The sequence below is a fragment of the Theileria orientalis genome, chromosome 3, assembly GCF_000740895.1.
Source record: "Theileria orientalis strain Shintoku DNA, chromosome 3, complete genome".
In the NCBI taxonomy this organism is placed as follows: Eukaryota; Apicomplexa; class Aconoidasida; order Piroplasmida; family Theileriidae; genus Theileria; species Theileria orientalis.
The window spans coordinates 1701669-1728351 of NC_025262.1; the positions used below are offsets into that span (position 1 = coordinate 1701669).

General features: G+C 37.6%; 11 protein-coding genes across 11 annotated transcripts; 6 read left to right on the forward strand and 5 right to left on the reverse strand.

The window, feature by feature from the left end:
• Positions 1 to 8: 8 nt before the first annotated feature.
• TOT_030000758 (hypothetical protein) lies at positions 9 to 215 on the forward strand (the record flags this gene model as incomplete). Its single annotated transcript, XM_009693502.1, has 1 exon — positions 9 to 215. One exon carries the CDS (start codon positions 9 to 11, stop codon positions 213 to 215), a length of 207 nt encoding a protein of 68 aa, XP_009691797.1.
• Positions 216 to 316: 101 nt separating this feature from the next.
• Positions 317 to 1567, reverse strand: TOT_030000759 (uncharacterized protein; the record flags this gene model as incomplete). Its single annotated transcript, XM_009693503.1, has 1 exon — positions 317 to 1567. The coding sequence occupies one exon, from the start codon at positions 1565 to 1567 to the stop codon at positions 317 to 319; it is 1251 nt and encodes a 416-aa protein (XP_009691798.1).
• A 736-nt stretch (positions 1568 to 2303) lies between these two features.
• On the forward strand, positions 2304 to 3034 carry TOT_030000760 (conserved hypothetical protein; the record flags this gene model as incomplete). The annotated part of the gene is made up of 2 exons (XM_009693504.1): positions 2304 to 2597; positions 2789 to 3034. 2 exons carry the CDS (start codon positions 2304 to 2306, stop codon positions 3032 to 3034), a joined length of 540 nt encoding a protein of 179 aa, XP_009691799.1.
• A 506-nt stretch (positions 3035 to 3540) lies between these two features.
• TOT_030000761 (hypothetical protein) lies at positions 3541 to 6801 on the reverse strand (the record flags this gene model as incomplete). Its single annotated transcript, XM_009693505.1, has 1 exon — positions 3541 to 6801. One exon carries the CDS (start codon positions 6799 to 6801, stop codon positions 3541 to 3543), a length of 3261 nt encoding a protein of 1086 aa, XP_009691800.1.
• Positions 6802 to 8286: 1485 nt separating this feature from the next.
• TOT_030000762 (hypothetical protein) lies at positions 8287 to 10716 on the reverse strand (the record flags this gene model as incomplete). Its single annotated transcript, XM_009693506.1, has 2 exons — positions 8287 to 10496; positions 10671 to 10716. 2 exons carry the CDS (start codon positions 10714 to 10716, stop codon positions 8287 to 8289), a joined length of 2256 nt encoding a protein of 751 aa, XP_009691801.1.
• Positions 10717 to 11398: 682 nt separating this feature from the next.
• On the forward strand, positions 11399 to 13147 carry TOT_030000763 (uncharacterized protein; the record flags this gene model as incomplete). Its single annotated transcript, XM_009693507.1, has 1 exon — positions 11399 to 13147. One exon carries the CDS (start codon positions 11399 to 11401, stop codon positions 13145 to 13147), a length of 1749 nt encoding a protein of 582 aa, XP_009691802.1.
• A 264-nt stretch (positions 13148 to 13411) lies between these two features.
• Positions 13412 to 16520, reverse strand: TOT_030000764 (uncharacterized protein; the record flags this gene model as incomplete). The annotated part of the gene is made up of 3 exons (XM_009693508.1): positions 13412 to 14910; positions 15052 to 15403; positions 15486 to 16520. The coding sequence occupies 3 exons, from the start codon at positions 16518 to 16520 to the stop codon at positions 13412 to 13414; spliced, it is 2886 nt and encodes a 961-aa protein (XP_009691803.1).
• A 382-nt stretch (positions 16521 to 16902) lies between these two features.
• On the forward strand, positions 16903 to 18178 carry TOT_030000765 (conserved hypothetical protein; the record flags this gene model as incomplete). The annotated part of the gene is made up of 6 exons (XM_009693509.1): positions 16903 to 16979; positions 17058 to 17130; positions 17213 to 17269; positions 17331 to 17395; positions 17634 to 17915; positions 18040 to 18178. The coding sequence occupies 6 exons, from the start codon at positions 16903 to 16905 to the stop codon at positions 18176 to 18178; spliced, it is 693 nt and encodes a 230-aa protein (XP_009691804.1).
• Positions 18179 to 18289: 111 nt separating this feature from the next.
• TOT_030000766 (4-methyl-5(b-hydroxyethyl)-thiazol monophosphate biosynthesis enzyme) lies at positions 18290 to 19702 on the forward strand (the record flags this gene model as incomplete). The annotated part of the gene is made up of 5 exons (XM_009693510.1): positions 18290 to 18430; positions 18623 to 18826; positions 19002 to 19212; positions 19419 to 19561; positions 19643 to 19702. The coding sequence occupies 5 exons, from the start codon at positions 18290 to 18292 to the stop codon at positions 19700 to 19702; spliced, it is 759 nt and encodes a 252-aa protein (XP_009691805.1).
• A 3-nt stretch (positions 19703 to 19705) lies between these two features.
• TOT_030000767 (4-methyl-5(b-hydroxyethyl)-thiazol monophosphate biosynthesis enzyme) lies at positions 19706 to 26076 on the forward strand (the record flags this gene model as incomplete). Its single annotated transcript, XM_009693511.1, has 3 exons — positions 19706 to 25297; positions 25531 to 25638; positions 25954 to 26076. 3 exons carry the CDS (start codon positions 19706 to 19708, stop codon positions 26074 to 26076), a joined length of 5823 nt encoding a protein of 1940 aa, XP_009691806.1.
• Positions 25950 to 26568, reverse strand: TOT_030000947 (conserved hypothetical protein; the record flags this gene model as incomplete). Its single annotated transcript, XM_009693512.1, has 2 exons — positions 25950 to 26279; positions 26488 to 26568. The coding sequence occupies 2 exons, from the start codon at positions 26566 to 26568 to the stop codon at positions 25950 to 25952; spliced, it is 411 nt and encodes a 136-aa protein (XP_009691807.1).
• Positions 26569 to 26683: the final 115 nt, after the last annotated feature.

A 26683-nucleotide genomic window follows, 5' to 3' on the forward strand; every position in this document is an offset into this window, starting at 1 on the left:
TTACTTTAATGTTGATTAAATTTTTCGACGAGACTCATAATGAAGTCATGGGAGACGTAGAACGTCTACATCTGAAAACCCCTAAAACTTCCTCTATTCTAAGACTTCCACCGTTAATTGTGTTATACAATAACTATGTATCATGTAATTGCTATAACTATATAAATGTGTGGCTTTCTAAATTATATTTGACCAGAACGTATGGTGGTGGTTAAAGTTAATGATACACAATCGTCAACATACAATAGAAATAAAAAAGAAATGTTCTAAAATGTGCACTAATTAAAAGAAAATAATAGAAAACAACGTATAATTATTAAATTGATTGGTTTGTTGAGAGATTCCTAAGTAATATGGATGACCTTTGCAGGAGCATCTGCAGCCTCTTCGTTCCCGCGTTGTAGGGGTCCATAAAAGGCTTAACCATGTAGGTCGGTAGACTTTGAATTCGTTTTAAGATCCTGGTGCTCACTGCTTCAAATTTGTAATGCTTGCAGTACGGAGGAATGGGCAGGCCTGAGGCAGAGCGCTCACTTTCTTCCAAGTCTTCACCGTCGTTAAGCACCTTGGTCTTCCTGATATTGCTACCAATAATCGTTTTACTGCCACTGCTGGTGCTGGGCCCACTGCTACTGCTGGTGCTGGGCCCACTGCTACTGCTATTTGAATTATCAGGAGCAGTACTGGTAATATTGGCAACACCAACAGTGACAGTAATATCGGTGGTGCCAAACATATCAGCGACACTGGCTTTATCGGCATCAGTATCACTTTTGTCAGTGGGATCTTCGTCAGTGTCAGTGTTGCGATTGGTCTTAAGCCTCTTAATTCTGCGAACAGTGCCAGTACCTCCAATGACAGCCGTACTTGTAACAGCGGTGGTAGCGCTAGTAGCGGTGGAGCTAGTGGCAGATCCGGAGGTTGTGAAAAACTTTCTTAAGTTATCGATTGTGTTTTGGTTCCTTGAGGCCTCGCCCGTGGGCAAGTTGACCCTGGTTGAGGCCTCCTCGGCCCTTGGGGGCTGCTCATCGTCGTCGTTGCCAACGTTGGCTTTCAGAATAACGTTCCTAATATAGTGGTGTTCTATTTCCTTCTTCCTCTGTTCTCTGACGTCCTCGGGTGCGAGCTCGAGAGTGTCAGCCCTAATCAGCTCCAAAATCGACATCCTCTTGAGTAAAATCTTCTCCCGTAACTCCGAGTTGCTTTCCCTCTTTATATTTGAGCATATTTCAAATATCTTCCTCTTAAGAGTTCTACTATTTCCCGAGTACTCGTCGTAGCACAAATCGCATATTTTGTCACTTATATTCCTTACATAGGCCTTGGATTTCTCGTCATCCATATGGGTCAATTTTGCGATAAAATCAGGGTTTAATCTGCTATATTTGCTCCCGTTAGAGTCCAAATCAGGCTTGAGCTCTAAAAACGACTTTAACAGAGCCTCCTGTATCTTGGATCCGTACACTTTCCGAAGTTTAACCTTTTCATACTCACTATAGTCTGAATACTTCGGATAAGTGATAACTCCATCATCAGTAAATTCTATTTTCAATCCCCTAGTCCTCATAGTCAATAACTAGTTACTTTTCAATCAGATGTATATGTAATATAAATTGCAATAATTTGTGTAATAGAGAGGTTGCAAAAATAATATACACAGTTTAATAGATACTTATTTACATATATACGAGTTAAATCGGATCTACAAAATAGATTAATATTAAAATAGTTATGGAATCTTGCGAAATATTAATATTCTAATCCATAAATTAACAGAAGCAAAACAGGAAAGAATTATTAAGTTACATAAATTTAAAAAAATCAAATGAAATAAATATTAATCAACAATAATATTAAACTCAAAGTTGTTTTAAATAAATAAAAGGTACAAATCGAAGAAATCAATAAAAGATTAGTTGGGTATTCCCATAATGTAATAGCCATGATAATTTTTAATAAAATTAGTCACTTTTAATCGTTATAAGTTGTATCAGATGAAATTAACTGTTAGTAGTATACACATTAACAAAGATTCCAAAAGATCAATTTATAGAAATTTCTTTTGTTACCATAAATTTTCAAATAGCACATCTACAGGGTAAAAACACAGGAAATACCCAGTAGAGTAGGTAAAATAGGCTGTCAAATTAAATGTAGTTTTTTAAGTTGAAAAAGGTAAACTAAAAAGAATAATGTAGCTCTCGACCGAAAAGGATATCATATTAGTAGAAAACTATATTAATATAAAACTAATGGAGAAGGAACTGAGCAAATAAAACGCTTATAATGTAAAATATAAAAAGATGAGTTGGTTTAAGATTCCATGGCACGTGAACGGATCTAGTCCAAGGAAAGTATTGAAGCTGATGGCAATGCCACTTTGCACTTCACTGCTTAACAGCTGCATATCGTTGAACGTATTAATCTACGTACTGGTGAATTTCACGAAATTCACATACCCGTCGTTTGTTTTAAGTTATATTTCTGGTGTATCTTCTTCAGTGTCCTTTATATTAACAGTGCTATCAGTGATTTACGGAACTTATATTTTCTTAATGTCGTCAATGCTATTACAACTAATCCTGACAAGCTCACTGGTAAGTTCAAGGTTAACATAACAAAATAGAATTAGGGAATAGTATTTAACATAACCACAACCACGGAATAATAGACAGATTATTGGAAGTAGTTAGTAGTTAAACTGCAAAATTATGGTAAAACTATAATCTGCTATTATTTCTTTGAATAATATAGGCCATTAAGGTTAAAAATTAACACAATATTGTAGTTTGGAATCCTCATAAATTTCTGGCGTATAACTGATTTGAGTGAAAACATTGATATAATGGTGTTTTATGTGATAAGATATATACTCACACTGGTTTTCCTGGCCCTACTATTCTTAGAATATAGATTTTTACTAGTGTCAATTGCATTAGGTAGGGCAATGTATAAAAAGGGAGTATCATGGGATCTTGACGATGTGGAAGCTGTCCAGGATCAATTTAAAGCATTCAGGGTAGAAGTAAATTAATATCATTAAAACTATAATACATGTTTACACCTTTAGGTTAGCAGAGTAGGATGGTAGGCAGAACAGAGAATGCACAAGTCTTCCTTAGAAAATAATAGAAAGGGTTAATAGATAATATATAGACACTATAAACTTGTTAAAATAATAAACAGTTTGAATTATCACTAGAAATTGGTTAGTAACAGTAATATTAGTGGAATCTTATGTAGCATATAGAAGGATGAAAATAACCCATGAAAAAGGTAATTTAAGACCATTAAAAGGATAATAATAGTAGGAAATGATGTTAAAACTGTATTATATTAATTATATTTAAATGTGTAAGTAAAAACATTGAAATCTCTAATAAAGTGAGCTAGTTTACACCACATTGGATTCAACACACAAAAATTATTTTATTAATAAAAGGATAAGAATATCTATACAGGAAGAACTAAAATTTTTAAAACTATATTAAAGATTAATGAATTTTGAGAGTTAGTGTGTACTAGATTAAATGATGAAACTCAGACGAGCCACTTAATAAGGCTAAGGACTCCTTCGGCGTAATAACCTCCAGCGCCAATGGAGCCGGCTCCAATTGCAGTGGTTGCAACACCACCTGCAATTTTAACCGTTTTAGTAGTACTCTCGTCGTCATATTCATCACTATCTTCATCCATTTGTTGGTAACCTATCTGTGAATCAGCTGATAGAGGTTTTAGATCGGAACTAGATCGGGAAGGAAGATCTGGAGATCTATTTTGAACTTGATAATAAGTGTTTTGATCAACCCTTTCTTCCGAGGGTCCCTCATGTGTAAGTGCGTTTTGTGAGCTAGTTCCCATCTCTCCTCTGTGATCAGTTTGTCCTCCATGTGAATGTGTAACTATTGATCCGGGCCCTGATCTAGAGGGAGTCGGTGGTAATGATGTCAAAAGTGGACCCGTATCCTGACCCTTTTGAGCGCTATATTGACCATTTTGAGGCGGAGATAAACCGGGTTGTGAATCCTTTTGAGCTGGAGATTTTGGAGACTTGGCTTTATACTCATGTCCTTGGCCAGTTGAAACAGATGACCCTGACTCAGTATGGCCAGACGTTCTCGAATTAGTTGTGGCAGATTGTCTTGATTGAGTTAATGTAGATCTCGAAAAAGATGTGGCTCGTGAAGAACTTGGAGAAGCTTTGAGTGGCGCACCCTTGGCACCCGCACCCAAATCGGTTGAACCGCCCAGCCCATGTCCAGTGGCACTACTACTACTACCTTCTATAACCTTTGCTTCTTTTGCAATTTCAGTCAACTTTCTTTCCAATTGTTCCGTATTACTAGTATTTATAGTTTCACTGGCCCCAAAGCTTCCCTTTTTATCTTTTCTTTTAAAATATGTTTTTGTACCACTAATACCACCACTACCATCACCCTTATCAAACTCGACCAAAAGCGCCTTGTTGTCTTTTAAAGTATAAAAAACACTAATGGACTGGTATTTGTTACTACCACTAGTAACAGTAGTAAAAATACTTCTACTGGTTAATACTTTTTCATCGATTTTCGTATTAACTCCAAGAGTAAACAACTTGCTATTATACACGTTCCAAGGTCCAACGGAGCTACCACCTGGTCCATCATCTGTATTAGCTGTCATAACAACCTTTATAAACGTTCCTCGGCCAATATTATGTGACCTTGTTGAAATATTTTTATTTTTAGAACGATTATCGCCCTTTTCAAATGTTATTAAAGGTTTTAACTTTTCTCTTTCCTGCTGTAATTTACCTTGCAAATCTGAGCCCTTACCACTTATAGCGTCCGTATCCCTTATTGTTTTTTTAACATCAGTGGACCAGGTTTTTACTCCTTGTAAATTTGTGACCAAATCATAATATGTATACACATATAATTCACTTTTTCCTGTAAAAGTGAACGTAATCAAAACAAGGTTTTTAAAATTACCAGTACTTTTATAATACGAAGTAACATTCGATAAACTAGCACGTCCTGACCCTAACTTAGTCATAATAAACATACTATTATTTCCGTAAGTAACGTAAAAATCTTGAACGCTAACACGACTATCAACAGTGTGTTCATATTTGTCATATCCTGTAAGACCCGTAAGAACACCAGTATTTGTTACTTTTGTTACTGTAACTTGTTTATTTCTATCTTTGAAATATCTTGACTCAGGGTATGCGGATCTACCTTCTCCACCAACCGGCTGTTCATCGAGCCTTATGACAAGTTTATTTTTTCTATTTAATCTACGTTCGCGAGTTCCTAGAACCTCTAACAGCCCGTTTATTAAGTCCTTTTCCATAATCGCATTTTCAGTATCTACATCACCGATGAATTCTCTACCTTTTAAATAAGTCCAGGTGTAGTAACATTTACTACCTTCACCACTAATACTTTTACACCCTTTACTAGAATATCTCCCAAGATCCAGTTCTCTCTCTCTCCAATTTCGGCTTATGAAGCCAACAATCAAAGGTTCCTTACTACTGGGATCATCATCAGCCCAAAAATAAACTTCCACGTCATGAACCTTTGATTTAGGCTCCTTGTAAGTAAATTTATTAATACTACCTGAATGTCCATACACGGTGATATAATATTCTGATGGTTCATAAACGCTACTTCTATATGGATACTTAATGGTATGTGTATACTTCGTGAAAGCCTTGCTCAACTTGTCCCAGGGTTTCTCTTGAGCTATTTGGACAGGAACCAGCGCATCTCCAATTGTGTAAGAACCTCCTGTCCTGTAAATATATATTTGTATATCTTTTCGTTTTCCGCTAAGTTTACCATCATGTTTTGAGAGATTTTCATTTTCGTGACTATCAACGCGCTTTTCAAATGTTATTAATTGATCTAATTTTTTGCTTTCATGTATTAATATATTTGTTATGTCCTTATCTTTATAATCCTTTAATTTTGATATATTTTTAACGGGATCCGTTTTATTTAGATCAGTTAAAAAATCACTAAACGTATATAATTTACCTCCCTTTTGAAATTTAAAATAAATTAAAAACAATTTGTCGTTATGCTTATAATAGGCATCGATAAATTGAAGTTTTCCGAGAGCATGATTCCCGAACATATATAAACTATTATTGTCAAAACTAATGTAAAATGCTTCCACATTATTTCGCCTATCTATAGAGTGTTTATATTTCACAAAGTCATCAAGTTGTGATACTTTTTCTTTTGTAACAGTAATCCTTTCTGTATTGTGACCAGATTTAGGATATAGAAAAGGTTTGGCATTTTTTGGTTTTTCACCTAATCTAATAACAAATTTATTATAACTTTCAGAAACGTGTAGACCTCGTTCTTCAATTAATCTGGTTAATAAATCATCTTTTCCAATCCAACGACGATTATTAATAGTACCGGTGGAACTTCCTTTTCCTCTTAAAAAATAGTAAGTGTAATAATAACTAGTGCCTCCAACTTCATTGAATCCAACAATCAAGGGATAATTTTTATATACATCATTCGATTGGAAAAATATGTCAACGGATATAATTTGTTTTTCAGGTTCATAAAGATAAAAAAATTTTCTATAAAACCATGCATTAGGATTGTCCAAACATAAAGTATAGTCTTTTGCATTATAAGTACGTTGTTCATATTTAATTATATGTGTATATCTATTAAATTTTTTGCTTAATTTATCATATGGTTCGTCTATATCAACCTTGTTAGATAATGGATGTTTTACTTCAACTACATAAAAATTTGTTCGATTAGTTTGTATATGAATATTGTAAACCATTCATTAAATTAGAAGTACTTTAATTGATAGACTAAGTACACAATGAAATAAAAAAATCTAGAGGAATTAAAAATTATATTACTTGATTTAGGACAAAATTAAATAATCATTTTATTAAAATAAACTAATATACAAATGAAATTAGCTTAAAAGGCTAATCAAAATGAAAATAGATTAGAAACCAATTCAACAGGTACAACATCCAGAATGTCAACCCACAAGGATTAATAATATACATAATGCTATGAATATATTTACCTAATTTATCATTTAATTATGATATTGATGATTAATCTATTTGTGTTAATAAATAAAAATTGTGTAAATCAGAGTTTCCATTTACTATATACCATTTGCTGAGAATATTGTCACCGATATTCCATCATTCAAACTCTATTCAAGAAAAATCCAACAATTATTTTACATATTCATACATAGATGATACCGATTCCTTATTTAGTTTGCTTTTACCTTTAGATAGATACTGTCATTGGTCGATATACTTATTTTGCCCCTAATTATTTTAACTAAATTGGTTACTTAACCCTAATTATTAATTTACATATCGACAAATTCGTTTTTGTACAATATATATGGGTGTAATTTAGAACCCGTAGATAAATTTATGATTATTTTTGCGATGTGTTTGGTTTTATGTAATTTTTTGATATTCTGTTTACTTTCATTTATATATTAATCATGTTTTTATGCTATTGTATTCGTTGTTATATTGCCACTATATGGATGTTAATATTTACAAAAATTCAGTCAAATAGTCCCTAGAAACCCTCAAATTATCACCCTTAAATATCAGTACTCTGACCCATAATTATACAAACCCTTTTGAACCCTCGATCAACATAGCACATAGACTGCCAATACTGTACAGACTTGACAGGTGTATGTTCTTGCCCTATTGAGGAGCCTATTAAGGAATAAATGTAGGTGTGTATCAAAGTCAGTTAGCCCGGATTTAATGTAAATTTTGAATGATATTCACTGTAGTACTAACCGCAAAATTTACAGTTTTTGCCCGTTTATTTCACTAAATAGTGCCATTTTCAATTAGGGTTAATTGAACTAATGGATAATAATATAGCTATTAATATTAGAGTTATATTTAATCTATAAGCACCTAAAATACATCAGGCAAAACATACTATTCGCGGTATTCGGTTTGTATTCATCCTAAATCAGAGTTTAGGGTATTAGGTGGCCTGTTTTGTCATCAAATAATTAGAGATCAAGGGTTTTTAAGGTAACAATTGTGTTTAGGGTTAACTATATTTTTTATATATTTTTATACCTATTTATTCTAATATGACGATTAAAATACCTGAATAATCTACAAAGATAAAGCAAAATTTTTATTTAGATATATTTTAAATACAATACAATTTAGTTTGTAAAAATATAGATACCAAAATATTATTTTCACGAACTAGTTATCATAGTTTTTGAACAAAACATTATTAGTGTAAGTGATCAGACGAGCCATTGCATAAGGCTAATGACTCCATTGGCGTAATAACCTCCAGCGCCAATGGAGCCGGCTCCAATTGCAGTGGTTGCAACACCACCGACAATTTTAATGTTTGTAGCGGTCTGGTCATCGTCTTTTTGTTTATCATGAGTTTGTTTTTCTGATAGAGGTTTTAGAGGGGAACTAGAACGAGTAAGCGACTGATCGATGAGTCTATTTTCAACCGAACTATGGGTTTCTTGATCAACCCTTAGTCCAGGGGGTTCCTCATATTGTGTATGTGTGTCATGTGATCTAGTTCCCTTCTCTCCTCTGAGATCAGTATGTCCTCCATGTGAAGGTGCAGCAGTTTGTACATGTGCTCTAGGGGGAGTCGCTGGTGGTGAAGGAGGTGCAGGCAAATCCTGAGCCTTTTGAGTCGGAAGCTGTGGAGACTTGGCTTTAGCCTCATGTCCTTGGCCAGTTGAAACAGATGACCCTGACTCAGTATGGCCAGACGTTCTCAAATCATTTGTGCCGGATTGTCTTGATTGAGTTAATGTAGATGTCGAAGAAGATGTGGCTCGTGAAGGACTTGGAGAAGCCTTGCGAGCCGAAGCCTCTTCAGGAGCATGGGCCTTTTCATATTTAGACTCAACTGGAACTTCCAGACGTTGAACTGAACCTGGTTCGGGAGGAGTTTCCTTAGCTGGTTGTATAGTAGGTCGAGGAGCAGGACGAGGCCTAGGACGAGGACGTTGGACCCTAGTAAGTTGACTACTCGAACCACCACGACCATCAGATGATCTGGGTAATGCACCAGGTGGAGGTTTACTGGAATAACTACCATCTCTTCCTGACACGACATCAGGTTTTATAGTTGGCTGAATCTTTAGATTTTTTATTTGAAAAAAAGCCTGATTACGAAGTCTATAAAACCTCTCGGTGATAGGTGGAGTTGAACCTATTTTCCTCAGTACTTCGTCAATCTCGTCGCTCACAGGCAACTTTATCCAGTTTTCTTCCTCATAACTATTCTTAGAGTAATAAGTAAATTGGGCACTTCCACCTACAAACTCCTCGACAACGATTAAGAAAGGTGTTGTGTCTTCAAGGCCGTCCTTATTTTTCAAGAAATAAGTAGTGATACCGTCGACTCTACTGTAAGTTTTATCATTGGTCACTTTAATTTTGTCTCCATTTAAAAGTAAAATAGGATTGGAAGCACTTGCCTGTTTAATGGGATGATGGTTATAAATTGTGTAGTACTTGGCTAATAAGTCTTCACCATAGACAGTAACATTATTGTATCCGACCTTCCTATCAAGAATGAAAAGAAAGCTAGTGTTTTTGACGTAATCAGACAGTGCTTCCTTGATTCTTCTATCGAGGGAATTTTCATCCACACCATCTATTCGCTGCCACCAAAAACCATTTTTATCCTTTCGGGAGAAGCCAGTTTTGGAGGCATTGTTAATTAACAGAACAAAAAGGGCAGTGTTGGCATTAGAGTAGTACACATTGATGGAATCAAAGTATTTTAAGTTATAAGGATACAAAAAACTGTAGTCGATGTTTCTGTCCAACCAAAACAGAACTTCTTTGGAGACTGCAAAGCTCTCATTGATATTCCTAGGCTTGGGAGTATATGAGTATTTCTTAAAGTCACGGGTTGGCCTAGAAGTCTGAAGTCTGTAATTTTGGTTTTTATGAGGCTCCAATATAAGCTTTATTCTGTTACTAATATTATCTTCCTCGATTAGCTTACTGCTTACTTCGTATGAAGAAAAATGTTCTGGAGGGAATCCATAAGAAGATTTAATCCTAGTCAAATAGAACAGAGAATAGTACTGTCTGGCATCGGATGTCACAAAACCAATAATTAGTGGAAACGTGCGGTGCTGTTTTGAGTAATAAAACTCGACCCCTTTGAGTACATGATGAGCTCTGCTGACATAGTAAGTGAAAAAGGGATCCTTTCCCTGTTCAAATCTTAAATATAAATAATAGCGATCTCTGTTCAACCACGAGTAGGTTTTGTAGTCCCCTATAAACTCAATCGTATACTTTTTTACCTCATAATCATTAGAAAAATTTGATTCCTGAAATTTAATATTATAGTGATTATGATGGTATTTTTCTCCATGCTTATCAAGATCTATGTATAAGTAGGAATGGCCACCTCCCATATCTGTCAGGCCAGATAGGTAAGTATAGTGATGTGGATATAATTCTTATTTAAAAATGCTATTACAAGTATTAAATTCCAGATTTAAGTAAAAAATGGATCCCATTTTATGAAATGATTCCATATATGCGATATTTAAACCTTTATCATATATTACAGTATAATTGTTATAGAAGATTAAATTATTTAAATCTATAACTATTCTGAAGAGTTAAAAACCGCTAATATAGCTCAAGGTATGAGAGGGAAGTATGTAAAAAATCATTGGACTTAAACCAGTCCATTGCTGGCTATAACAAAAAGCCTTAAACCGCCAAAAAGGTTCGACTTTTTGAATAATATAACAAACTATAGCATAATGGAAAAATAAAAGAGTGTAAGTATATATTGGACAAAACTCTCAACACATCAACAAAAAGTAATTATTTTAAATGGTAGATAAATTATAAGTCCAAAAATGGCAAATTATATTGTTAAATAAATAAATATACATAAATTATGGAATAAAACATAAAATAGAAAAAAACAGCGCAAGTAAATTAACACATATATGTAATATATGAAAGTGGCGATTTCAGGGGTTAAACAAACCTTTTAGTTTTAAAAATACATAAGTATATTTTATATTAGTGAGATTCCAGAATATAGTTGCTATATGTCCAATTTATATGAAGTTTTCGAATCATTCAGATAAGAAAGCTGTGCATGTGGAAATATACATGTTTTTTAAGAATTTATTGAAATAAAAATAAGACAGTACATTTCAATTAAAATAATTATAGTAACATACATAAATTTAATAGTAAATATTTAATTTTTAAGAATTGGTTACACCCCAAAATCAAATATGTAAAAACAGATTTAAGGTAGCTAGGTTTATAAAAATGGATCCTTCTAATGCGGAATAAGTGTTAAAAATAAATTAGAGTACAACTAAAAGTAAAATAATGAAGCTATACACTATATATAGGTCATTATTGTTATATTTGTTGTTGTGTTGTGGTACAAAGTTTGCTGACGGAGGCCCATTTAAGACACCGACACCAGGTTTATCGCAGTTCCACTATGACTATGTCCCATTTAGCTCGGGAACAACAAAAAATAGGTCGAGGTCGACAGGAGCAAATATATCGCATAGATCGCACCAAGAAATCCTGAGTCCAATTCACCTGGACATAAATGACAGAAAGAGCACACACAAGTACAAATATTTTATAAGGAACGGGATACACCACTACATGGCATATCCGTCCTTCTATTTCCACAAAATCAAGGAGGGAAACGTTTTATTGTGGGAGCTGTCAGTGTACAAGTACCCGCAGCTTGTGACTGCGAAGCGGATGAGGAACGGTCACTACGACATAAAGGTGCACTTCGAAAACGTCATGGGTGTCATTGGAGAGTATCCGGGCGAAAGGGAGTCGAGAAGAGGACTGTACCCCTTCCAAGAGTTCAACAGGCCCTCAGTGCCCGTCCAGGTGATATCGAGGAACCCGAAGCTGCTGGAAGACGGCGAAAACAACCTGGTGGTCCTGGACGTGGGCGTGAAGAAGAGGACCATGTTCTTCGAGTACTCGTACAACGTGGTCACGAAGACGCACATCTACAACGCCAACGACAGGTACCTGTTTAAGCTCGTAAAGGAGGGCAATTACATCCACTGGAAGCCGACGAACGAAGAGTACGCAAACATGGTGACAGTAACAGATGAGCCGAACGGCGAACGCTCAATCAAAGTGTTCTTGTCCGATGACGCGGAGTCTGACGACGAACTGACGGCAGAGGAGCTGAGTCACGTGTTCGACGTGGCCTTCCCGCTCTCGTCAGTGTACCCAGAGGCATTCATGTCCCCAGTGGAGGACATCTCGGAGCAGCAGGGGATCACTGACGTGATCGGCCTGGGCGACGAAATCGAGGGCAAGATCCCCATGACGATCGACATCATGAAGAAGGAGTCAAATGAGCAGTTCGAGTACTTCAAGGGCCCGGGCTACGGCACGTACACGCCGAAGCACAACTTCATTTTCAAGTTGATTAAGGCCTCGCAGACGCTCAAGCTTGGCTCCTCGTTTATCCTCTGGAACGGAACAAGGCCCGAGGACTACTCGAACCAGATCATCATCGACTCTGTGGGCACCCTGAACACCACGAACAGCGCGAGCATTTACCTGATGGGCGGGGACAGCAGGCACTTCTCTAAGACAGCAAACAAGTGGGTGGAAATTGACCCTCTGGCGACCCTGGACGTGGGAAAGGAGCGCGCAGGCTACGAGTACGAGTACCTCAAGAACGACAGGCAACACCTGGGGACCTACATCCCCAGGGGCAGGTTCCTGTTCAAGGCGATCAAGCTCAGCAAGTGGAAAATGGCAAACAGAATCGTGATTAACATCTGGGAGACCACGAAGCCCAACGAGTACGCGAAGAGGGTCATCGTGAAGGGCTCGGGCAGCTCGGAGCAGTACATCGTGATATTCCAAAAGGACGACACCTTCAAGCTGTACTACAAGCCGGATAGCGTGGACACGTGGCGCGACGAGACGGCCAACCTGCGCTCGATTGACACGCTCAGGCTGTTCAACGTGGACCTGAACGCGCCGAAGCCGACCGACCACGAGTTTGTGGAGGATGAGATTCCTGAGGAGCAGACGCCGAAGGGAGACTCGGAGGAGCAGAGGTTCCATGACCAGCTCTGAGACCTAGCGTTGCTCTAGATGTCTCAACCCGTTTTCCAGGGCTTCATGTCATCGCAGTCCCCGCTTGGGGCATCCGGAGGTGATCCTAATCTCTTCACGTGCGTGATCACCTGAGAGGCCATTCACTCACGTAATGGCCAATAATCTTTTACTAAAACATTATATGTATCTATATATATCTAGTGTAACTTTTATTGCCAAATGAATGCCGAGTTGGATTTGGATGCCTTAATTGTGTATTCGTTGTAAACGTTAATAACAAAATTAACTCGTCAGAGTGTTAAAGTACTCCTCCAAATCCGACTCAGGGTTTGAGTCGTCGCTGGAGTTTAAGTCAGTTATGTCCAAACTGGGCCCAGAGGTAGCATCGGCGAAGAAGGCAGTGCTGACGCTGTGGGTATTTATCAGAGATCGGTTGACCATGATGCGCCAGTTGACCAGGGCGTCGGTCTCCTTGGCGCAGCCGTTGCGGCTTTTACTGGCAACGCCGTTGACATGAGCGGCGACGTTGGCGTATTCGGCTTCCCAGTCGCGGCAGTAGGTGTCCTCGGTGGACGACTTCCTGGAGGAGCCGTTGAACCTGTTGGCGCTGAAGTTTTCAAAGTCCTCGTACTGCTTAAATATGTCGTCGACACTTTCCCGAGTGCTGTAGGCAGGCAGATTTCCCACCAGGTACCCGCTGAAGTCGCCGCTGTTGGAGGCGGAAGTGAAGCCGCTGCGAAAGGGGTCGCGGCAGTCCACAGTGGCATCCGTGTGAGTATTTTCCGCAGCAGTCGGAGCGTTGTCGCTGTTGCTCTCGGACCAGATCGACAGAATTTTGGCGTGCGCGCCTTGAAACATAGTGCTATCAACTGAGTTTCTATTGACGTGGGCAGAGTCACCATCGCTAACACATCTGCCACTGTTAACGCTAATAACGGGGAAAAGGTTGCCAAAGACGCTGCCACTGCAGGTAGAGCTGGCGGGAGGACTACTGTTACCGTAACCATAGTTGCCTCCGAGGGCGCTACGTCTAACTGTGCGAATACCTCTGATGTTAAAGGAGCCGCCAGTCCAGGCTTCGTCCCTGGGGTTGCCGTCTAAAAGTCCCTCAAATCTGCCTTCGCCAAGGCCACGAGGATCACCGTGCGCGCCCGTAAGGTCCTGGAAATTGCGGGGCGTCGCGTTGCCGGGCAGTACCCGCCTGCAGTTAGGGCACGACTTGTTCGACTTCAGCCAGCTCAGCACGCACTTCTTGTGGAAAACGTGCCCGCAGCTAAGTCTCTTCGCGTTGAGATTGTTTTCCGGGGAAATGGTTTCGCAGCAAACTGTGCAGAACTCCCTTCTTGTGATTGAATTCGGGGTCAGAACGGCACCGCTGCCACCGTGATCACCCTTGCTAAAATCGACGTTCCTGTAAACCACTGGCCCATTGGCCGGAGTGCTATCGCCATTGTTGCTGTGGATGCTGTGCCTCTGGTGCGCACTCTCTGCGGTGCGACACACAGTGCCACCGCCGTTGGTGCCACTGACGCTGTTGAGCAGGCTTCCGCAGTAGCTCGTGTTATTCAGGCTCGTCGCCAGACTGTTGTTCAGACTGGTGTTGAGGCTTGTGTTCAGACTGCTTGCCGCAGAGTCGTTCGGGTATATTCTGTCCAGCGAGTTCAGGTCCAGGTCCGACACGAAGCAAAGCAGCAGGTTCTCCCGGTAACAGGGCGCACTCCTCCTCACAATCTCAACCCTTTCCGGAGACAGTATGTCCATCAACTTCGTGTTCACCGGCTCTAAACGCAACAATTAGTCTTTGCAACTCGTCAATCGCTATCTACTGATTCGTTCTACTAGTTCCTATCCACTTAATCGTATGCACTAATCGGTATCTACCAGTTACTACTATCCACCTATCACTATATACTAATTCGTACCTCCTATTTCTATTCTCGTCTTCTCGTCCACCCTTCCATATTTGGGGCATGAAATCGACCTCATCCATCCCATGAATGAGCCGTAATCGCCATCCACATCGTTTTCCCAAGTGCTAAACATGTTCTGGGAGACGTTCGTGATTCTAAACTGGATGCCTGAGAAGTAGAACGAGTCTCCCAGCCTGTGGAGCTTAAACGAGTTTAGCCTGAAATACGGCCTAACGCATTCTTCCAACAAGTTATATCTGTAGTTCACTGGCAGCGTGTCCTTTAACGGCGACACTGTGATCTTATCGTACGAGTCATAGGGGTCGAATCCTAAGTATATTTCCTGCAAAGCGTTAAAGGCTGCCTCATTAGTATATATATTGTGCACACATTCACTAAAATTAGGACTAGTAGTACTATTAATTAGTATAAACTGGTAAACCTACTGTGTTCTCATCGATGTACCCTGGCTTGTTGTTCGGCTCTATTGAGCTCGTGAAGAACTTTAAGTCCCCTATAACTTGGCAGTTTCCGTAGAAGTAGAATCGCGGCACCTCCAGGAGGTGAATTAGGTACTTGTGAAACAGGTTCGAGAACAGCAGGCTGATGAGGATGCTGTAGCCTTGCGAGTCGACATCGCTGTCGTTCCCATAAGCATAATCTTCCCCTACAATGACCCCATTTCGGTTACTTTGGATGGGGTGGTAGTGGTGCGAACTGGCACTGAAGGTGCTGTCAACTTCTGCATCGCAGCTACTGTTTAGGAGATGTAGCTTTAGCGACGAGTTCGGCTTACTTTTTGACTTAATTCCCCGTATTTTAAAGGGTCCGTAGTACAGGTGGCCTGTCTGAAGATGGTCTATAATTCTATCCAAACAATAGTCTGTGTTACAAACCACAGGGCTGCCAGCGTTCACCGGTTTCTGGGAGTCAATCTGCGATGGTTTAGAGTCGCCCTTGGCTTTCCCATTGTTTACAGCGTCGTTTGACGTTGCAATGGGACCATTAGTGTTACTCAGTATAAGATGCACATATTGCTTCAGTCTCGTGTAATTCTTAATGTCCCAAAGCAGCTGTATCTTGTTGATGGGCTTTATGCCCTCCTCGACGTAGAAAATTGTGTCGTCCGAGAGGTGGCCCCCCACCGGATCACATTTAATTATTATCGCTATAATCCCCTCCAAGTCTAGCCTCAGGCCTTCCGTAACATATTTGTTATTCTTTTTATACAGAAACAAAGTCTGAGTGATCAGCTCCCTGGTATTCACGCTGTTTGTGCCAATATGCAGCCTTCTAACGTAGGTAACACCGTCGCCATCGCCGTTACAGTCCCTGTTCACACCATTCCCACTTATTAACTTATTTGTTATAGCTTTTCTTTCATTGTTGCCATTAACATTGTCATCGAAACTAGGTGTTCTATGGTCTGAATGATCCACACTGTCTGGTTTATCTAAAAGCAGAAATTTATATCCATCCATTAAAAATAATATAAATAGACATTCATATGCATCCTGCAACTAATTGTTAATAATCGTATGTGATTATTAACTGACGTGGCAACATTTATGTGAACATCTAATAATGATGTCGTAATAAATTAATAGATCCAGAACTAATTCATGAATAGAATTAACGGATATGTTAATAATGGTATTTGAAACAATATATATGAATTAAAAGCAAATGTGTAGATACATATTGATATAAAAGAATAAATCAGTTATAGCCCAACTTGTTATTACAATGTGAATAATAATCATTCCTAATTAATATATAGTTTATTTCATAGTTTATATGTCAATTTGTAAATATAGTTGAATTGGTCTGTACTATATCGATTAGTTTATATATAAATCTAATATGAGAATCCTACAAGTAATTGCAGGGTTTTGTATGGTCACGTTCCCCTATTTCCTGCTATATTTCAAATTCGGACTGTATGTAATAAGTAGCTATACATTTACGTAATTTGTAACACCTGATAGGGAAGCCGTATGTTAATACTTGCAATACAGGAAGGATAACTCGAATAATTCGCACATATTCAGATCGACGTTGTTCTATTCCTTAGTTTCAGTGGCTTTGAAAGTAACTAGTAATAGCTAAATAAGATGATAGTGAGGATGAGAAGCTGTTTTGGCGCAGAGAACATGAATATAATGAACTTTAGGTGCTGCTAATGGCAACTGGAGTGCCAGAGTTGCTGGCCAAATTTTTACTACCAGAGGTATTTGAGAATAGCATTAACATTGCACAAAACTTAACCAAATGTGTTAACCTTAACGTAGAAACTGGTGTTGGCGCTGCTGGAAACAGTTTCGTTGGTCGGAATTAAGTTCGCACTGACGTCAAAGTAGTAACATAACTATTTCTAGTACAAACGATAGATAATTAGATAATTCCAAGGGTATTTTCATTATATAAGGCTATTAAGCTGTGTATAACGACGATAGTGTGTAAGTGTGGTGATTCCATTGTGCTGGCACTATAGCCCTATGGAATCACGAGGATTAAAAAAAATGGTTTAATCCGGGGAATTGACGTCGGCCCAGCCTGACGAAGAGGTTACATATTCACTAATCTTCTAATAGGGCCAGCCTGAGCGCAAAATCATCGCACAGAATAATCGCAGTTGGAATGTGGTGGTCGTTCGTAAACAATTTCGTAAGATGCCTCTCCACAGTGTGGAAGGTACACAAGTCGTTGGACTACACAAACAAGTTCTTCTTCTTCTCGCTCAACGCGAACCTGAGTGTGGTGGCAAGCCTGTGTGCATCATGCCTAGTGACAATGTACCTAAAGAACGGAAGGGCAGAACGAGAGCTGTGTGCACTGGTGGGAGCATACATAATGTTGTTCCCAGTACTGCAAGTGTAAGTAGCTTAAATGGTGTATGAGGGCCAAAAACAACGACAAATACAAACACACACCTTAGTAGATATGGCAGATAGAATATCTAAGTTGCGTCGAGAGAATCTGAAATTAATAATGACGTAGATTCGCCTTCAACGAGGAATCCGATGTTAATATGACAAACATAGTCGTATTCGTGGTTCAGGCAGTGTCGGGAGTAGGATTTGCATATTTCGTCAAGCACCACTATAACAGCAAATACACAAATAAGCCGAAAAAATAAAGAAAAAATTAGTAAAATAAGCGGTAATAGGACCTAGATAGTGACCTTGACCGAATTTTAGAAAGGGAACAGAGGTGTTGGTGTGTATCCCAACATTCTTCCACTCATTATATGTCTATTCAGATCCAGCTCATCATATTGAGCTATTTAATATCTTTCGGAAATCTTCATAACTATAACTTTAATCTGAACACATATAAAAGAGACTTCATCCCAATGAACAAGACCTTTAAGTCAGCCCTCGTTGCAGTGGTATACGACAATAAGATACACGAATAAGTAGATAGATAGCTAAGAAGCATCATCAATTGATAATAAAAACATAACTTGATTGATAAATTATATGAATAAACCTAAAAAATAGTACATTTGGGACCATAACCCCAACTTAAATAGAATAGTGAATAAAATGAGTCAAACACATAAAGTGTTCATAAAATATAGGCCGATGGCACGGAGGACATCGAGTTCGTGACATTGGTCGATGTTTTGCGGAGAGCAGGAGTGTCAGTGGTGGTTGGATCAGTGTCCGAGTCGCTGAATCTGGTGATGGCCCACGGCACTAAGATAGTCGCAGACGACAAGGTGGCAAACCTGACGCAGAAAGTATTTGACCTGATAGCAGTTCCAGGAGGACTGGTGGGAGCGGTAGGTCGTAGGTATAAGTGGGAAACGAAGTGCTGTTCCACAGCCTCTTCGTTTTCCCAACTAAATATGGGTCGTTTCACTGAGTATTTAAGTGTTAAAGTGCTTAGATAGGTATGCAATATTTGTGTGAACGTTAATGGAGCTAATTAATTAACCACACATAAATTGAACGCAGACCAACTTTTACAACTCGGCCGCCCTCATCTCGATGCTCAAGGATCAAAAACAAAGCGGCAGGCTCTACGCGGCAATTTGTGCAAGTCCCGCCCTTGTCCTTGGCGATGCAGGATTGCTAGATGACCATACAGGTGCTGTGTGTTTTCCTGGCTTCGAACACAAGCTAGTCAAAAGGGGACACGGAAGAGTCTACCACGAGAGGAACTGCGGTATTTCTAAGTTACACGCATACCAGATAGTTTAATACTTAAGTAGGATTAGATAGTTAGAGGAAAAGGATGAAGGGAATGGAAGGAGAAGGAAATGACCAAAGATACAAAGACAACTGAATGAGTCGCCGAACTTTTGACCAAGTTCACCAATTCACAACCCGGTTTCCATTGACTCCCCAACTCCTGGATCATTTTTTTACAAGGCTACTACCAGAATTTTAAAGAGAACAACGCCATAAAGTCAATGACACCTAAGTCGAATACCATGTCACTGCAACTTAGGTCTAGAGTACATTCCTACCCTTTCCAAGGACGAAGATATGCTCGTTCGATACATAAAAGCCCTGTAAGACAAGAATTTTGACTTAGGAAATGAATAACCAAATGTGACGTAGAGGTAAAAACAACTTTGTGAGGATTTCATTAGAAAGAAAGGTCAGAGTGTAATAATGAAGAATATGTGAAGAAACCAGTTCTTTTTGTGTAAAATATGCCGTTCGTTGTCCTTAAAGCAACGGATACCTCAAACACTTATGGACGAAGTAAAGCAAGAATCAATAAGCAACTGTATATTAATTGTTACATTTTTAGAAGGTACCAACACACACCTATGGAACGCTTATATCCCGAGGATATAACAATATATAAGGAGTATAAAGCCGGAATAGGTAATGCTGTTGTTCTAAAGACAATTATCAGTAATCGTCCTTATAGAATAGCACACCTCGTTAAAGCCCATGTGTATTATAACAGATATGAGAATAAAACACCTTTATTACTGGTTCTGTTCTTTGATGGCCATCAAAACGCCATTAATAGGTACTATGTCCGTTCAGATTTTGATGAAGATATAAGAAGATGGATTAAAAAAGGGATAGACACTCTGAGACCATTGGAAAGCGATGATATTGAAAATGAAATATTGCAACCGCTTCTTAAGGAGAATGACAGAATTTCTGACCTGTTGACATACCAAGTAGACAAAACTACGAGTAAAGATAGTGAAACGTATAATGGTAATAAGATTCAAATTATTAAACGCGAAAATGACCCTAGTCCTGGATTTAAGAAATACACACACATTCCAGTAGGTAAGTACGCTAAACATAAAGCTTGTGTGCTTTGCAACAGTCAAGTTTTATTTTACTGGAATACGAGTGACCGCCGTGGATATTCAGCTCAAATCAGAGAGATACAGAACATTAAGATCTGTAGTATTAGTGTCTATTATAGCCCAAAGATCAAAGAACCCTTGATCATCGATATTCTAATGAGCGATAAAGATGGTGACAAGCACCTGTATTATTTCCGTAAAATATCTAATAATACTTTATACTGGCAATCATTGGATTCAAAAACCTTTAATAATTTTGTAAACCAAAGAGTTAAAACTGAGGACGTACACACAAGACTTACTGAAACTGGAAACAAATTATTAAAAAGTTGCTTGGAGAAAATCGAGAGTAATCTAACTAAAATTTTAATAATTATGGTCGACAGGACAAGTGAATACTCAAAAAATCAAGTTGGTACTCTCAAAGGTCAAGTTGGTAACAACCTGGATTATGTGCTCGCAAACGCTCACGGCACTGTGGCGGTGAAGGAAGTTTCTACTGAGTTCAACGCCTTGAGTTCAAAAGGTTATGCCGTGTATGAACACGATTTTACCAGTGTTTCAAAGTCTTTACAACCTAATGAAGCATTAAAAATTAAATTTATTGGATCTAAAACAGAGATGGTAACCCAGCATAGTACCATGGTAACCCTAAACCTCGAATATCAACTTAAAGGTGGAGGATATCGTTCTCAGTCGTTGTACATCTCAGTTATAACTAACACTGATCGAAAAAACAAGTTTAAATGGTATAAACATAACTGTGATAAGAATATAACGGACAAGGCTTTCAGATTGGGGTATAATGGGCAATATGCGACAGTTGAACCAGATTCATCCGATTACCAATTAAATTACAGAGTTGTTTTAGTATATTTTGCTTATGACTACCTTGATGCGTTTATTTTTGTGGCTTTTCCTAGTGAAAAATCAAATAAAATAAGGATCTTGAGTTATTCGAAGTTTAAATCAAATGCTCTTACTGGAACTATAATAAAAATGTCTGAACTGGATCAAACGGAATCAAATACAATGGCATCCCTACCTAAGGGGTCAGTGCATCATATTGATTCTTCTCTATTAAAGAAATTACAAGATGAGCATGAAAAACTTAAATCTGAAATCTCCGGTTCAATAGAACAATTATCCTATGAAATTAATCAAAATAAGTTTTACGTCTACTTATACGGTCCTTATTTGCAGCCACTGATGATCTGTTATAACGATAAAGCCTACACGAGATTTTATTTAAGTCAAAATAGAAGTTCCTGGAACCTAGTCACCGGGATAAGTAGTTGTATGTGTAAGAATGTGGATTCGCAAGACACCTCTGAAACGATTTTTGTTAAATCTCTTAACGAAGTTGCAACTTCACTAAGTTTAATACATCCTAAGAAACCAGATAAAGGTAAGGAGGTAGAAGAAGAGGAGGACGATGAGGAAGATCCATCTAAGAGGCCACTCGTGATGGATATTTCAAAAATAAAATCAGCAGATTATGATTTTGACAGGATTACAGTGACTGAAAACCAAACTTACTCCAAGTCTAACCTATTTGTCTATTGCACTCACACTCCAAAAGGTGAGGATCCACTAACCATTGACTCTTTAATCACTAGTTCTCCAGTTAATAAAACTATAAAATTGGAAGCTTCAACCAAGGCCAAATATGTGACCGTTTATTTTAATAGATTTATTCTGACTAAACCTCTCGTTTTATGTATTGGAACCGATGATGGAAAGGAGAAATACTATAAAGATGTGATAAAGCCTGGTGACTCCTATTCCATATCACAAGACGCCAGTATATCATCAGATAATTTGTTAGATAAGTTAATTGATGAGAATGATAAACGTAACAGCACATTTACCTATCAAATAGATAAAACCATATTCACTGATGGTAAAACTAGTAAATATGGCAATGAAGAAAGTATTACAGTTACCAAGGAAGAAAAGAGTTTAGGGTTCACAATATATACTCATAAACCAAATAAAGCCCAGACAAAGTCATCATACATTCTCCAGAATAAAAATTTATTAGTTGGTAGGCTTAAGACACAAATTGGCGATGCAGAGGATAGCCATGGAAAAAGCTACAGCAGTGTTAAAGTGTATTCTCTCACTAAGGAACCTGATTTCCTGTTGCTTATTGAATTTAATGGGTTATTTACATTTTATTATTCCTACAAAAGAGATGAAAAGGGCCTATATTGGGGAAAGGAGGGATTTAATTACAAAAGTGATTTATCAATAAAGGAAAAATTGGATGAATTAAATTACCCATTGAAAAGTTCAGTAATAATAGAGATAGATGAGGGTTCTAGGCCTGAAGAGAATGAGGATACTGAATATGAAATGAGACTTATAGAAAATAAACTTAATCCAGATGGAACTTATGAAAAAAGTATGTACATCGAAGGAAAGCCCGTTGAAGGAGCAAAGAAAATTAAAGCAACACATCCTTCTAAAATGTATGAACCCAACCAATGGCGTGAGTCTGGTTATAAATATGTAAGCCATGAGTTGCCTGATTCCGGGTCGCTATCTTCATTGGGTAAAACTAAAGCAAACGTTGCCGGAGTAAGGCTGTTTATAACTAAGACCGCTGTTAACAAACCAGAAGAGATATATCTCTATCAAAGTAACGATGATGTTAGGCTACCAAGGAAAAGACTCCGCCTATACTATCCTCCAACGACAACTTCATCTTCGTCATCGTTGAACAAGGTATTTGTTTATTTTTATAAAGAAGATACTAGACCTTTGTCAATATGTTACAACGGTAAACTGTATAAAAGTAGAGACAATAAATTTACTGAATGGATTTATGATAAAACGGCTAAATGTTATCAGGCATCCGAAGTGCTGAATACATTAAAGATCGTTTACCAAAAAATGAAAAGGAAAATTACTTTCTCAAGTAGTGGGAAAGATAAACACATTGATACATACCTGAACAAAAGGTATCAAAATTATATGAGAGATTCATATTCAGCTGATTATAGAAAGAGCTCAGATGGACCATATGTATTATCTAAGGCTACTGTAACAAAAGGGTTAAGCAATGTTACCATTCTTGATAAATTGTTGGATACATTGGACGGGCACACATTTGACATGATGTATAAATATTACAAAAACAGTAGTACCAACCCTTTGGTGTTTGAATTTGCTGATGGGTCTGCGAAGACATATATCGTAAGAAAAGATCGTTTTAAATACTGGTCAATGGAAAAAATTGGAAATTTAGCAGCTGAATTGTCAAAGATAGAAAAGAGCATCAACGAAACCACAGTATATGAAATTGACAAAACAAGCTCTACGTACAACACCAATATCACAGTGAAGAAACACGATAATCAGCCAACAAATGGGTTTAACAAATACACCCATTCACCCAATCCAGGTCACACTTCAGGAAAAGTAGTAGTATTATACAACCTTGCCAAATTAACAAAAATCGACAGGGGAACCCCTAAGACTCTAACAGAAATAGAAAGTAAACCATATCAAAGTGTTACTGTCTATTTTGGAGATAAAGCGAAAAATGAAAGTAAACCTGCTCCCCTTGTTCTTGAATTAACTACATCTGGCACCGATAAGAAACATTATAAGCACAAGTTGGATAAGTCTGTGTATAACTGGGAACCTCTGACAATTCCTTCTCCCGATGACAATAATAAACAATTGATAGAGGAATTGAAGAAAACTGAATTTGAGCTTGTTGAATCAGTAGTGGTATTATTGGAAAAAACTGATAATGAAGTATATGGCGATGATGAAATACAAAGTGCAATGAGACAGCACGATCCTCCCAAACAATTTAATTTGGCCGGCATAGATCGTAGAAGCATAAGAGTTAGTGATAAAACAGGCAGTGAGGCTAAATGTATAAGTGATTTTGGATATAAGGCCTGTGAGCACGATTTGAGTACATGTTTTAAAGGCTCCAAAAACTATGGCCTCAGGTTTTTTATTTTGGCGAATGATTCTACATATAAATATAAGGAAATAAAGTTATCCAATTCCGACGAGTCCCTAGATACTCTGTACTATGTTAATGGTGCTTCAACTGGAAAAGATAAAGTTTACGTATATTTTTATTCCAAGGACCCTAGACCACTTTTAGCATGTTACAATGGTATAGCTTATAGACCAAAAAGTTCTAAAGATTATGATAAAGAATGGGTTAGAGTAAATAAGATTACTAAATGCCCAAGTGACGAAGTTTCCCATAGTTCAGAACTATTGAAAACGCTTTCCGATATAGCCAAAACATTAAATGTAGTATTATTAGATAAAAGACCCAGCGTCCTCAAACCAGAAAATGAAAAACCTGATTCTCCAGGAATCGACAATACTAAATATTCTGTTCAGAAATTTAAAAATAAAGATATTGATGTAAAAGTTACGTACAGAAATAAAAAGTGCTACAGGGTGTACAACCATGAACCTAATGGTTCAGATGGTCGAGGTGATGGTTACAGATTAGGAGAAATAAAATACGGGTCAGACACTGGAGAGGCAAAATTATTGAATTACACAACCCACAAACCGTTATCAATGGTATCTACCTATTATAGCTTATACGATAAGGACCATAAACATCCATTTTTAGTAGTACTCAAGTTTAAAAACGGTAAAAACACGGAAGAGTATTACAAACTCAAGGGGAAAGATGTTAAAGAGTGGGTTAAAATGGATGAAGGTGGTTCTGACAAAGATATAATTAATCAATTAAAAAAAGAAGATACTTTTGAGGATGGTTTATATAGTTTAAGAACTCGGATTGGAATTGATTTTGAAAATACAGAAAATATCACACCATTATTTAAGGCAGACAAATGTGAAGAGGGGAGCATTGATTGGGTGGCCATTGGAGCAGGTAGCGGAGGAGGGATAGTTGGAGTTGGAACAATTGTCACTATTGGTGTTGTAGTAGTCAAAAAGTTGGCAGCTGCTGCCGTAACATAGTTGTTTTTGTCTTTGAAGATCTTCTCTTCCATTCCCATAGCCTCGTAGAGAACATGTAGCACTTCATCGGCTACATTTATCGTAGTTATAGCATAGCTATAAAAATTTGGATTATATAATAGATATGTATCACACACTTAAAATACATATCTAACGCACGTATATAATTCATACGAATAAATTGTTTTAAATCAGATGATAATTACACTTTAGTGACTTCACAGGGGCCAGGATCAGCATTGGAATTTGCCTTGAAGCTCGTAGAGTTACTTTGCGGAACGGAGATCAAGGACAGCCTGGGCAAAGCAATGCTTCTACACCCATCGATTGAAGTGTAATTTAATGGTAGTTACTATACATTGATATATGTATTTGCATTCATATTTAATGATATTGATGTACGCAGTTGATTACAATGTTGACTGGTTGGTAATACACAGTTGTCAGTGGTGCCATGATAAGATGCTTCAGTGGTAATAAGACAGTTTTATATATTTAGATATTGATTAGCACATACTTGAGATGATAGAAAATTTACAAAGTAACTTTAAAACAATTTTTCTGAAATTAACTATAAAGATAGAAAACGTTGGCGATGATACACACAACACAATAAATAACATGAAAGTGGAGTTAAATTATATTAGTCTACAGCAGTAATGATGGAATCATCAGGTATATTAACAACAGAATTTAGGCGGACTAGAAGACTGAGTAGTCTACTGAAAATTGAGATTAACACGGAAGAAAAGGGCACAAAGTATTTGTGAGCATGAACACGAGATAAATGAACACAAGAACCCTTAACAAAATTCAAAGAGTTAAAATACAAAAAGTGATAGTTGCTAAAGAAGTCAGCCTTAAGAGCTTTGATTTGCTTGAGCTTGCCGAGTTGGAAAATAAACTTTTTAAGAAACCGTAAAGAAGACAAGACATAGCGAATAAAAATAGTCCCACGATGCTGATTCTTATTCTAAAAAGTAAATTAAAGTAAAATAAAATAAAAAATAGGAAATCATAAGGTAAATAAGATAAAAGTAGGTATCAATAACAGGTGTGTGTGGGTATACAAAATAGCAATGTTTATATTAAAATAAAAATAAAAAATAGATAATTTTAGTAAATAAACACTTAAATAAATACTAAAATTGTAAAAATTGGTGTAATAAGTAGGTAAATACCCGAATAATGAGCTTATTTAAAACAGTGATCTCATATTTGAGCCAGCTGAAAATAAGATCAAATTTCTTCCTATTAGTCAACAAATCCATTGAAAAATAAAACTAGAAAAACAAGTAAATAGATGCTATAGTGACACCATTGAAAAAATTGATAAAAATAAAAACTAATTGATCTATGATGAGAGTGATAGGGTTA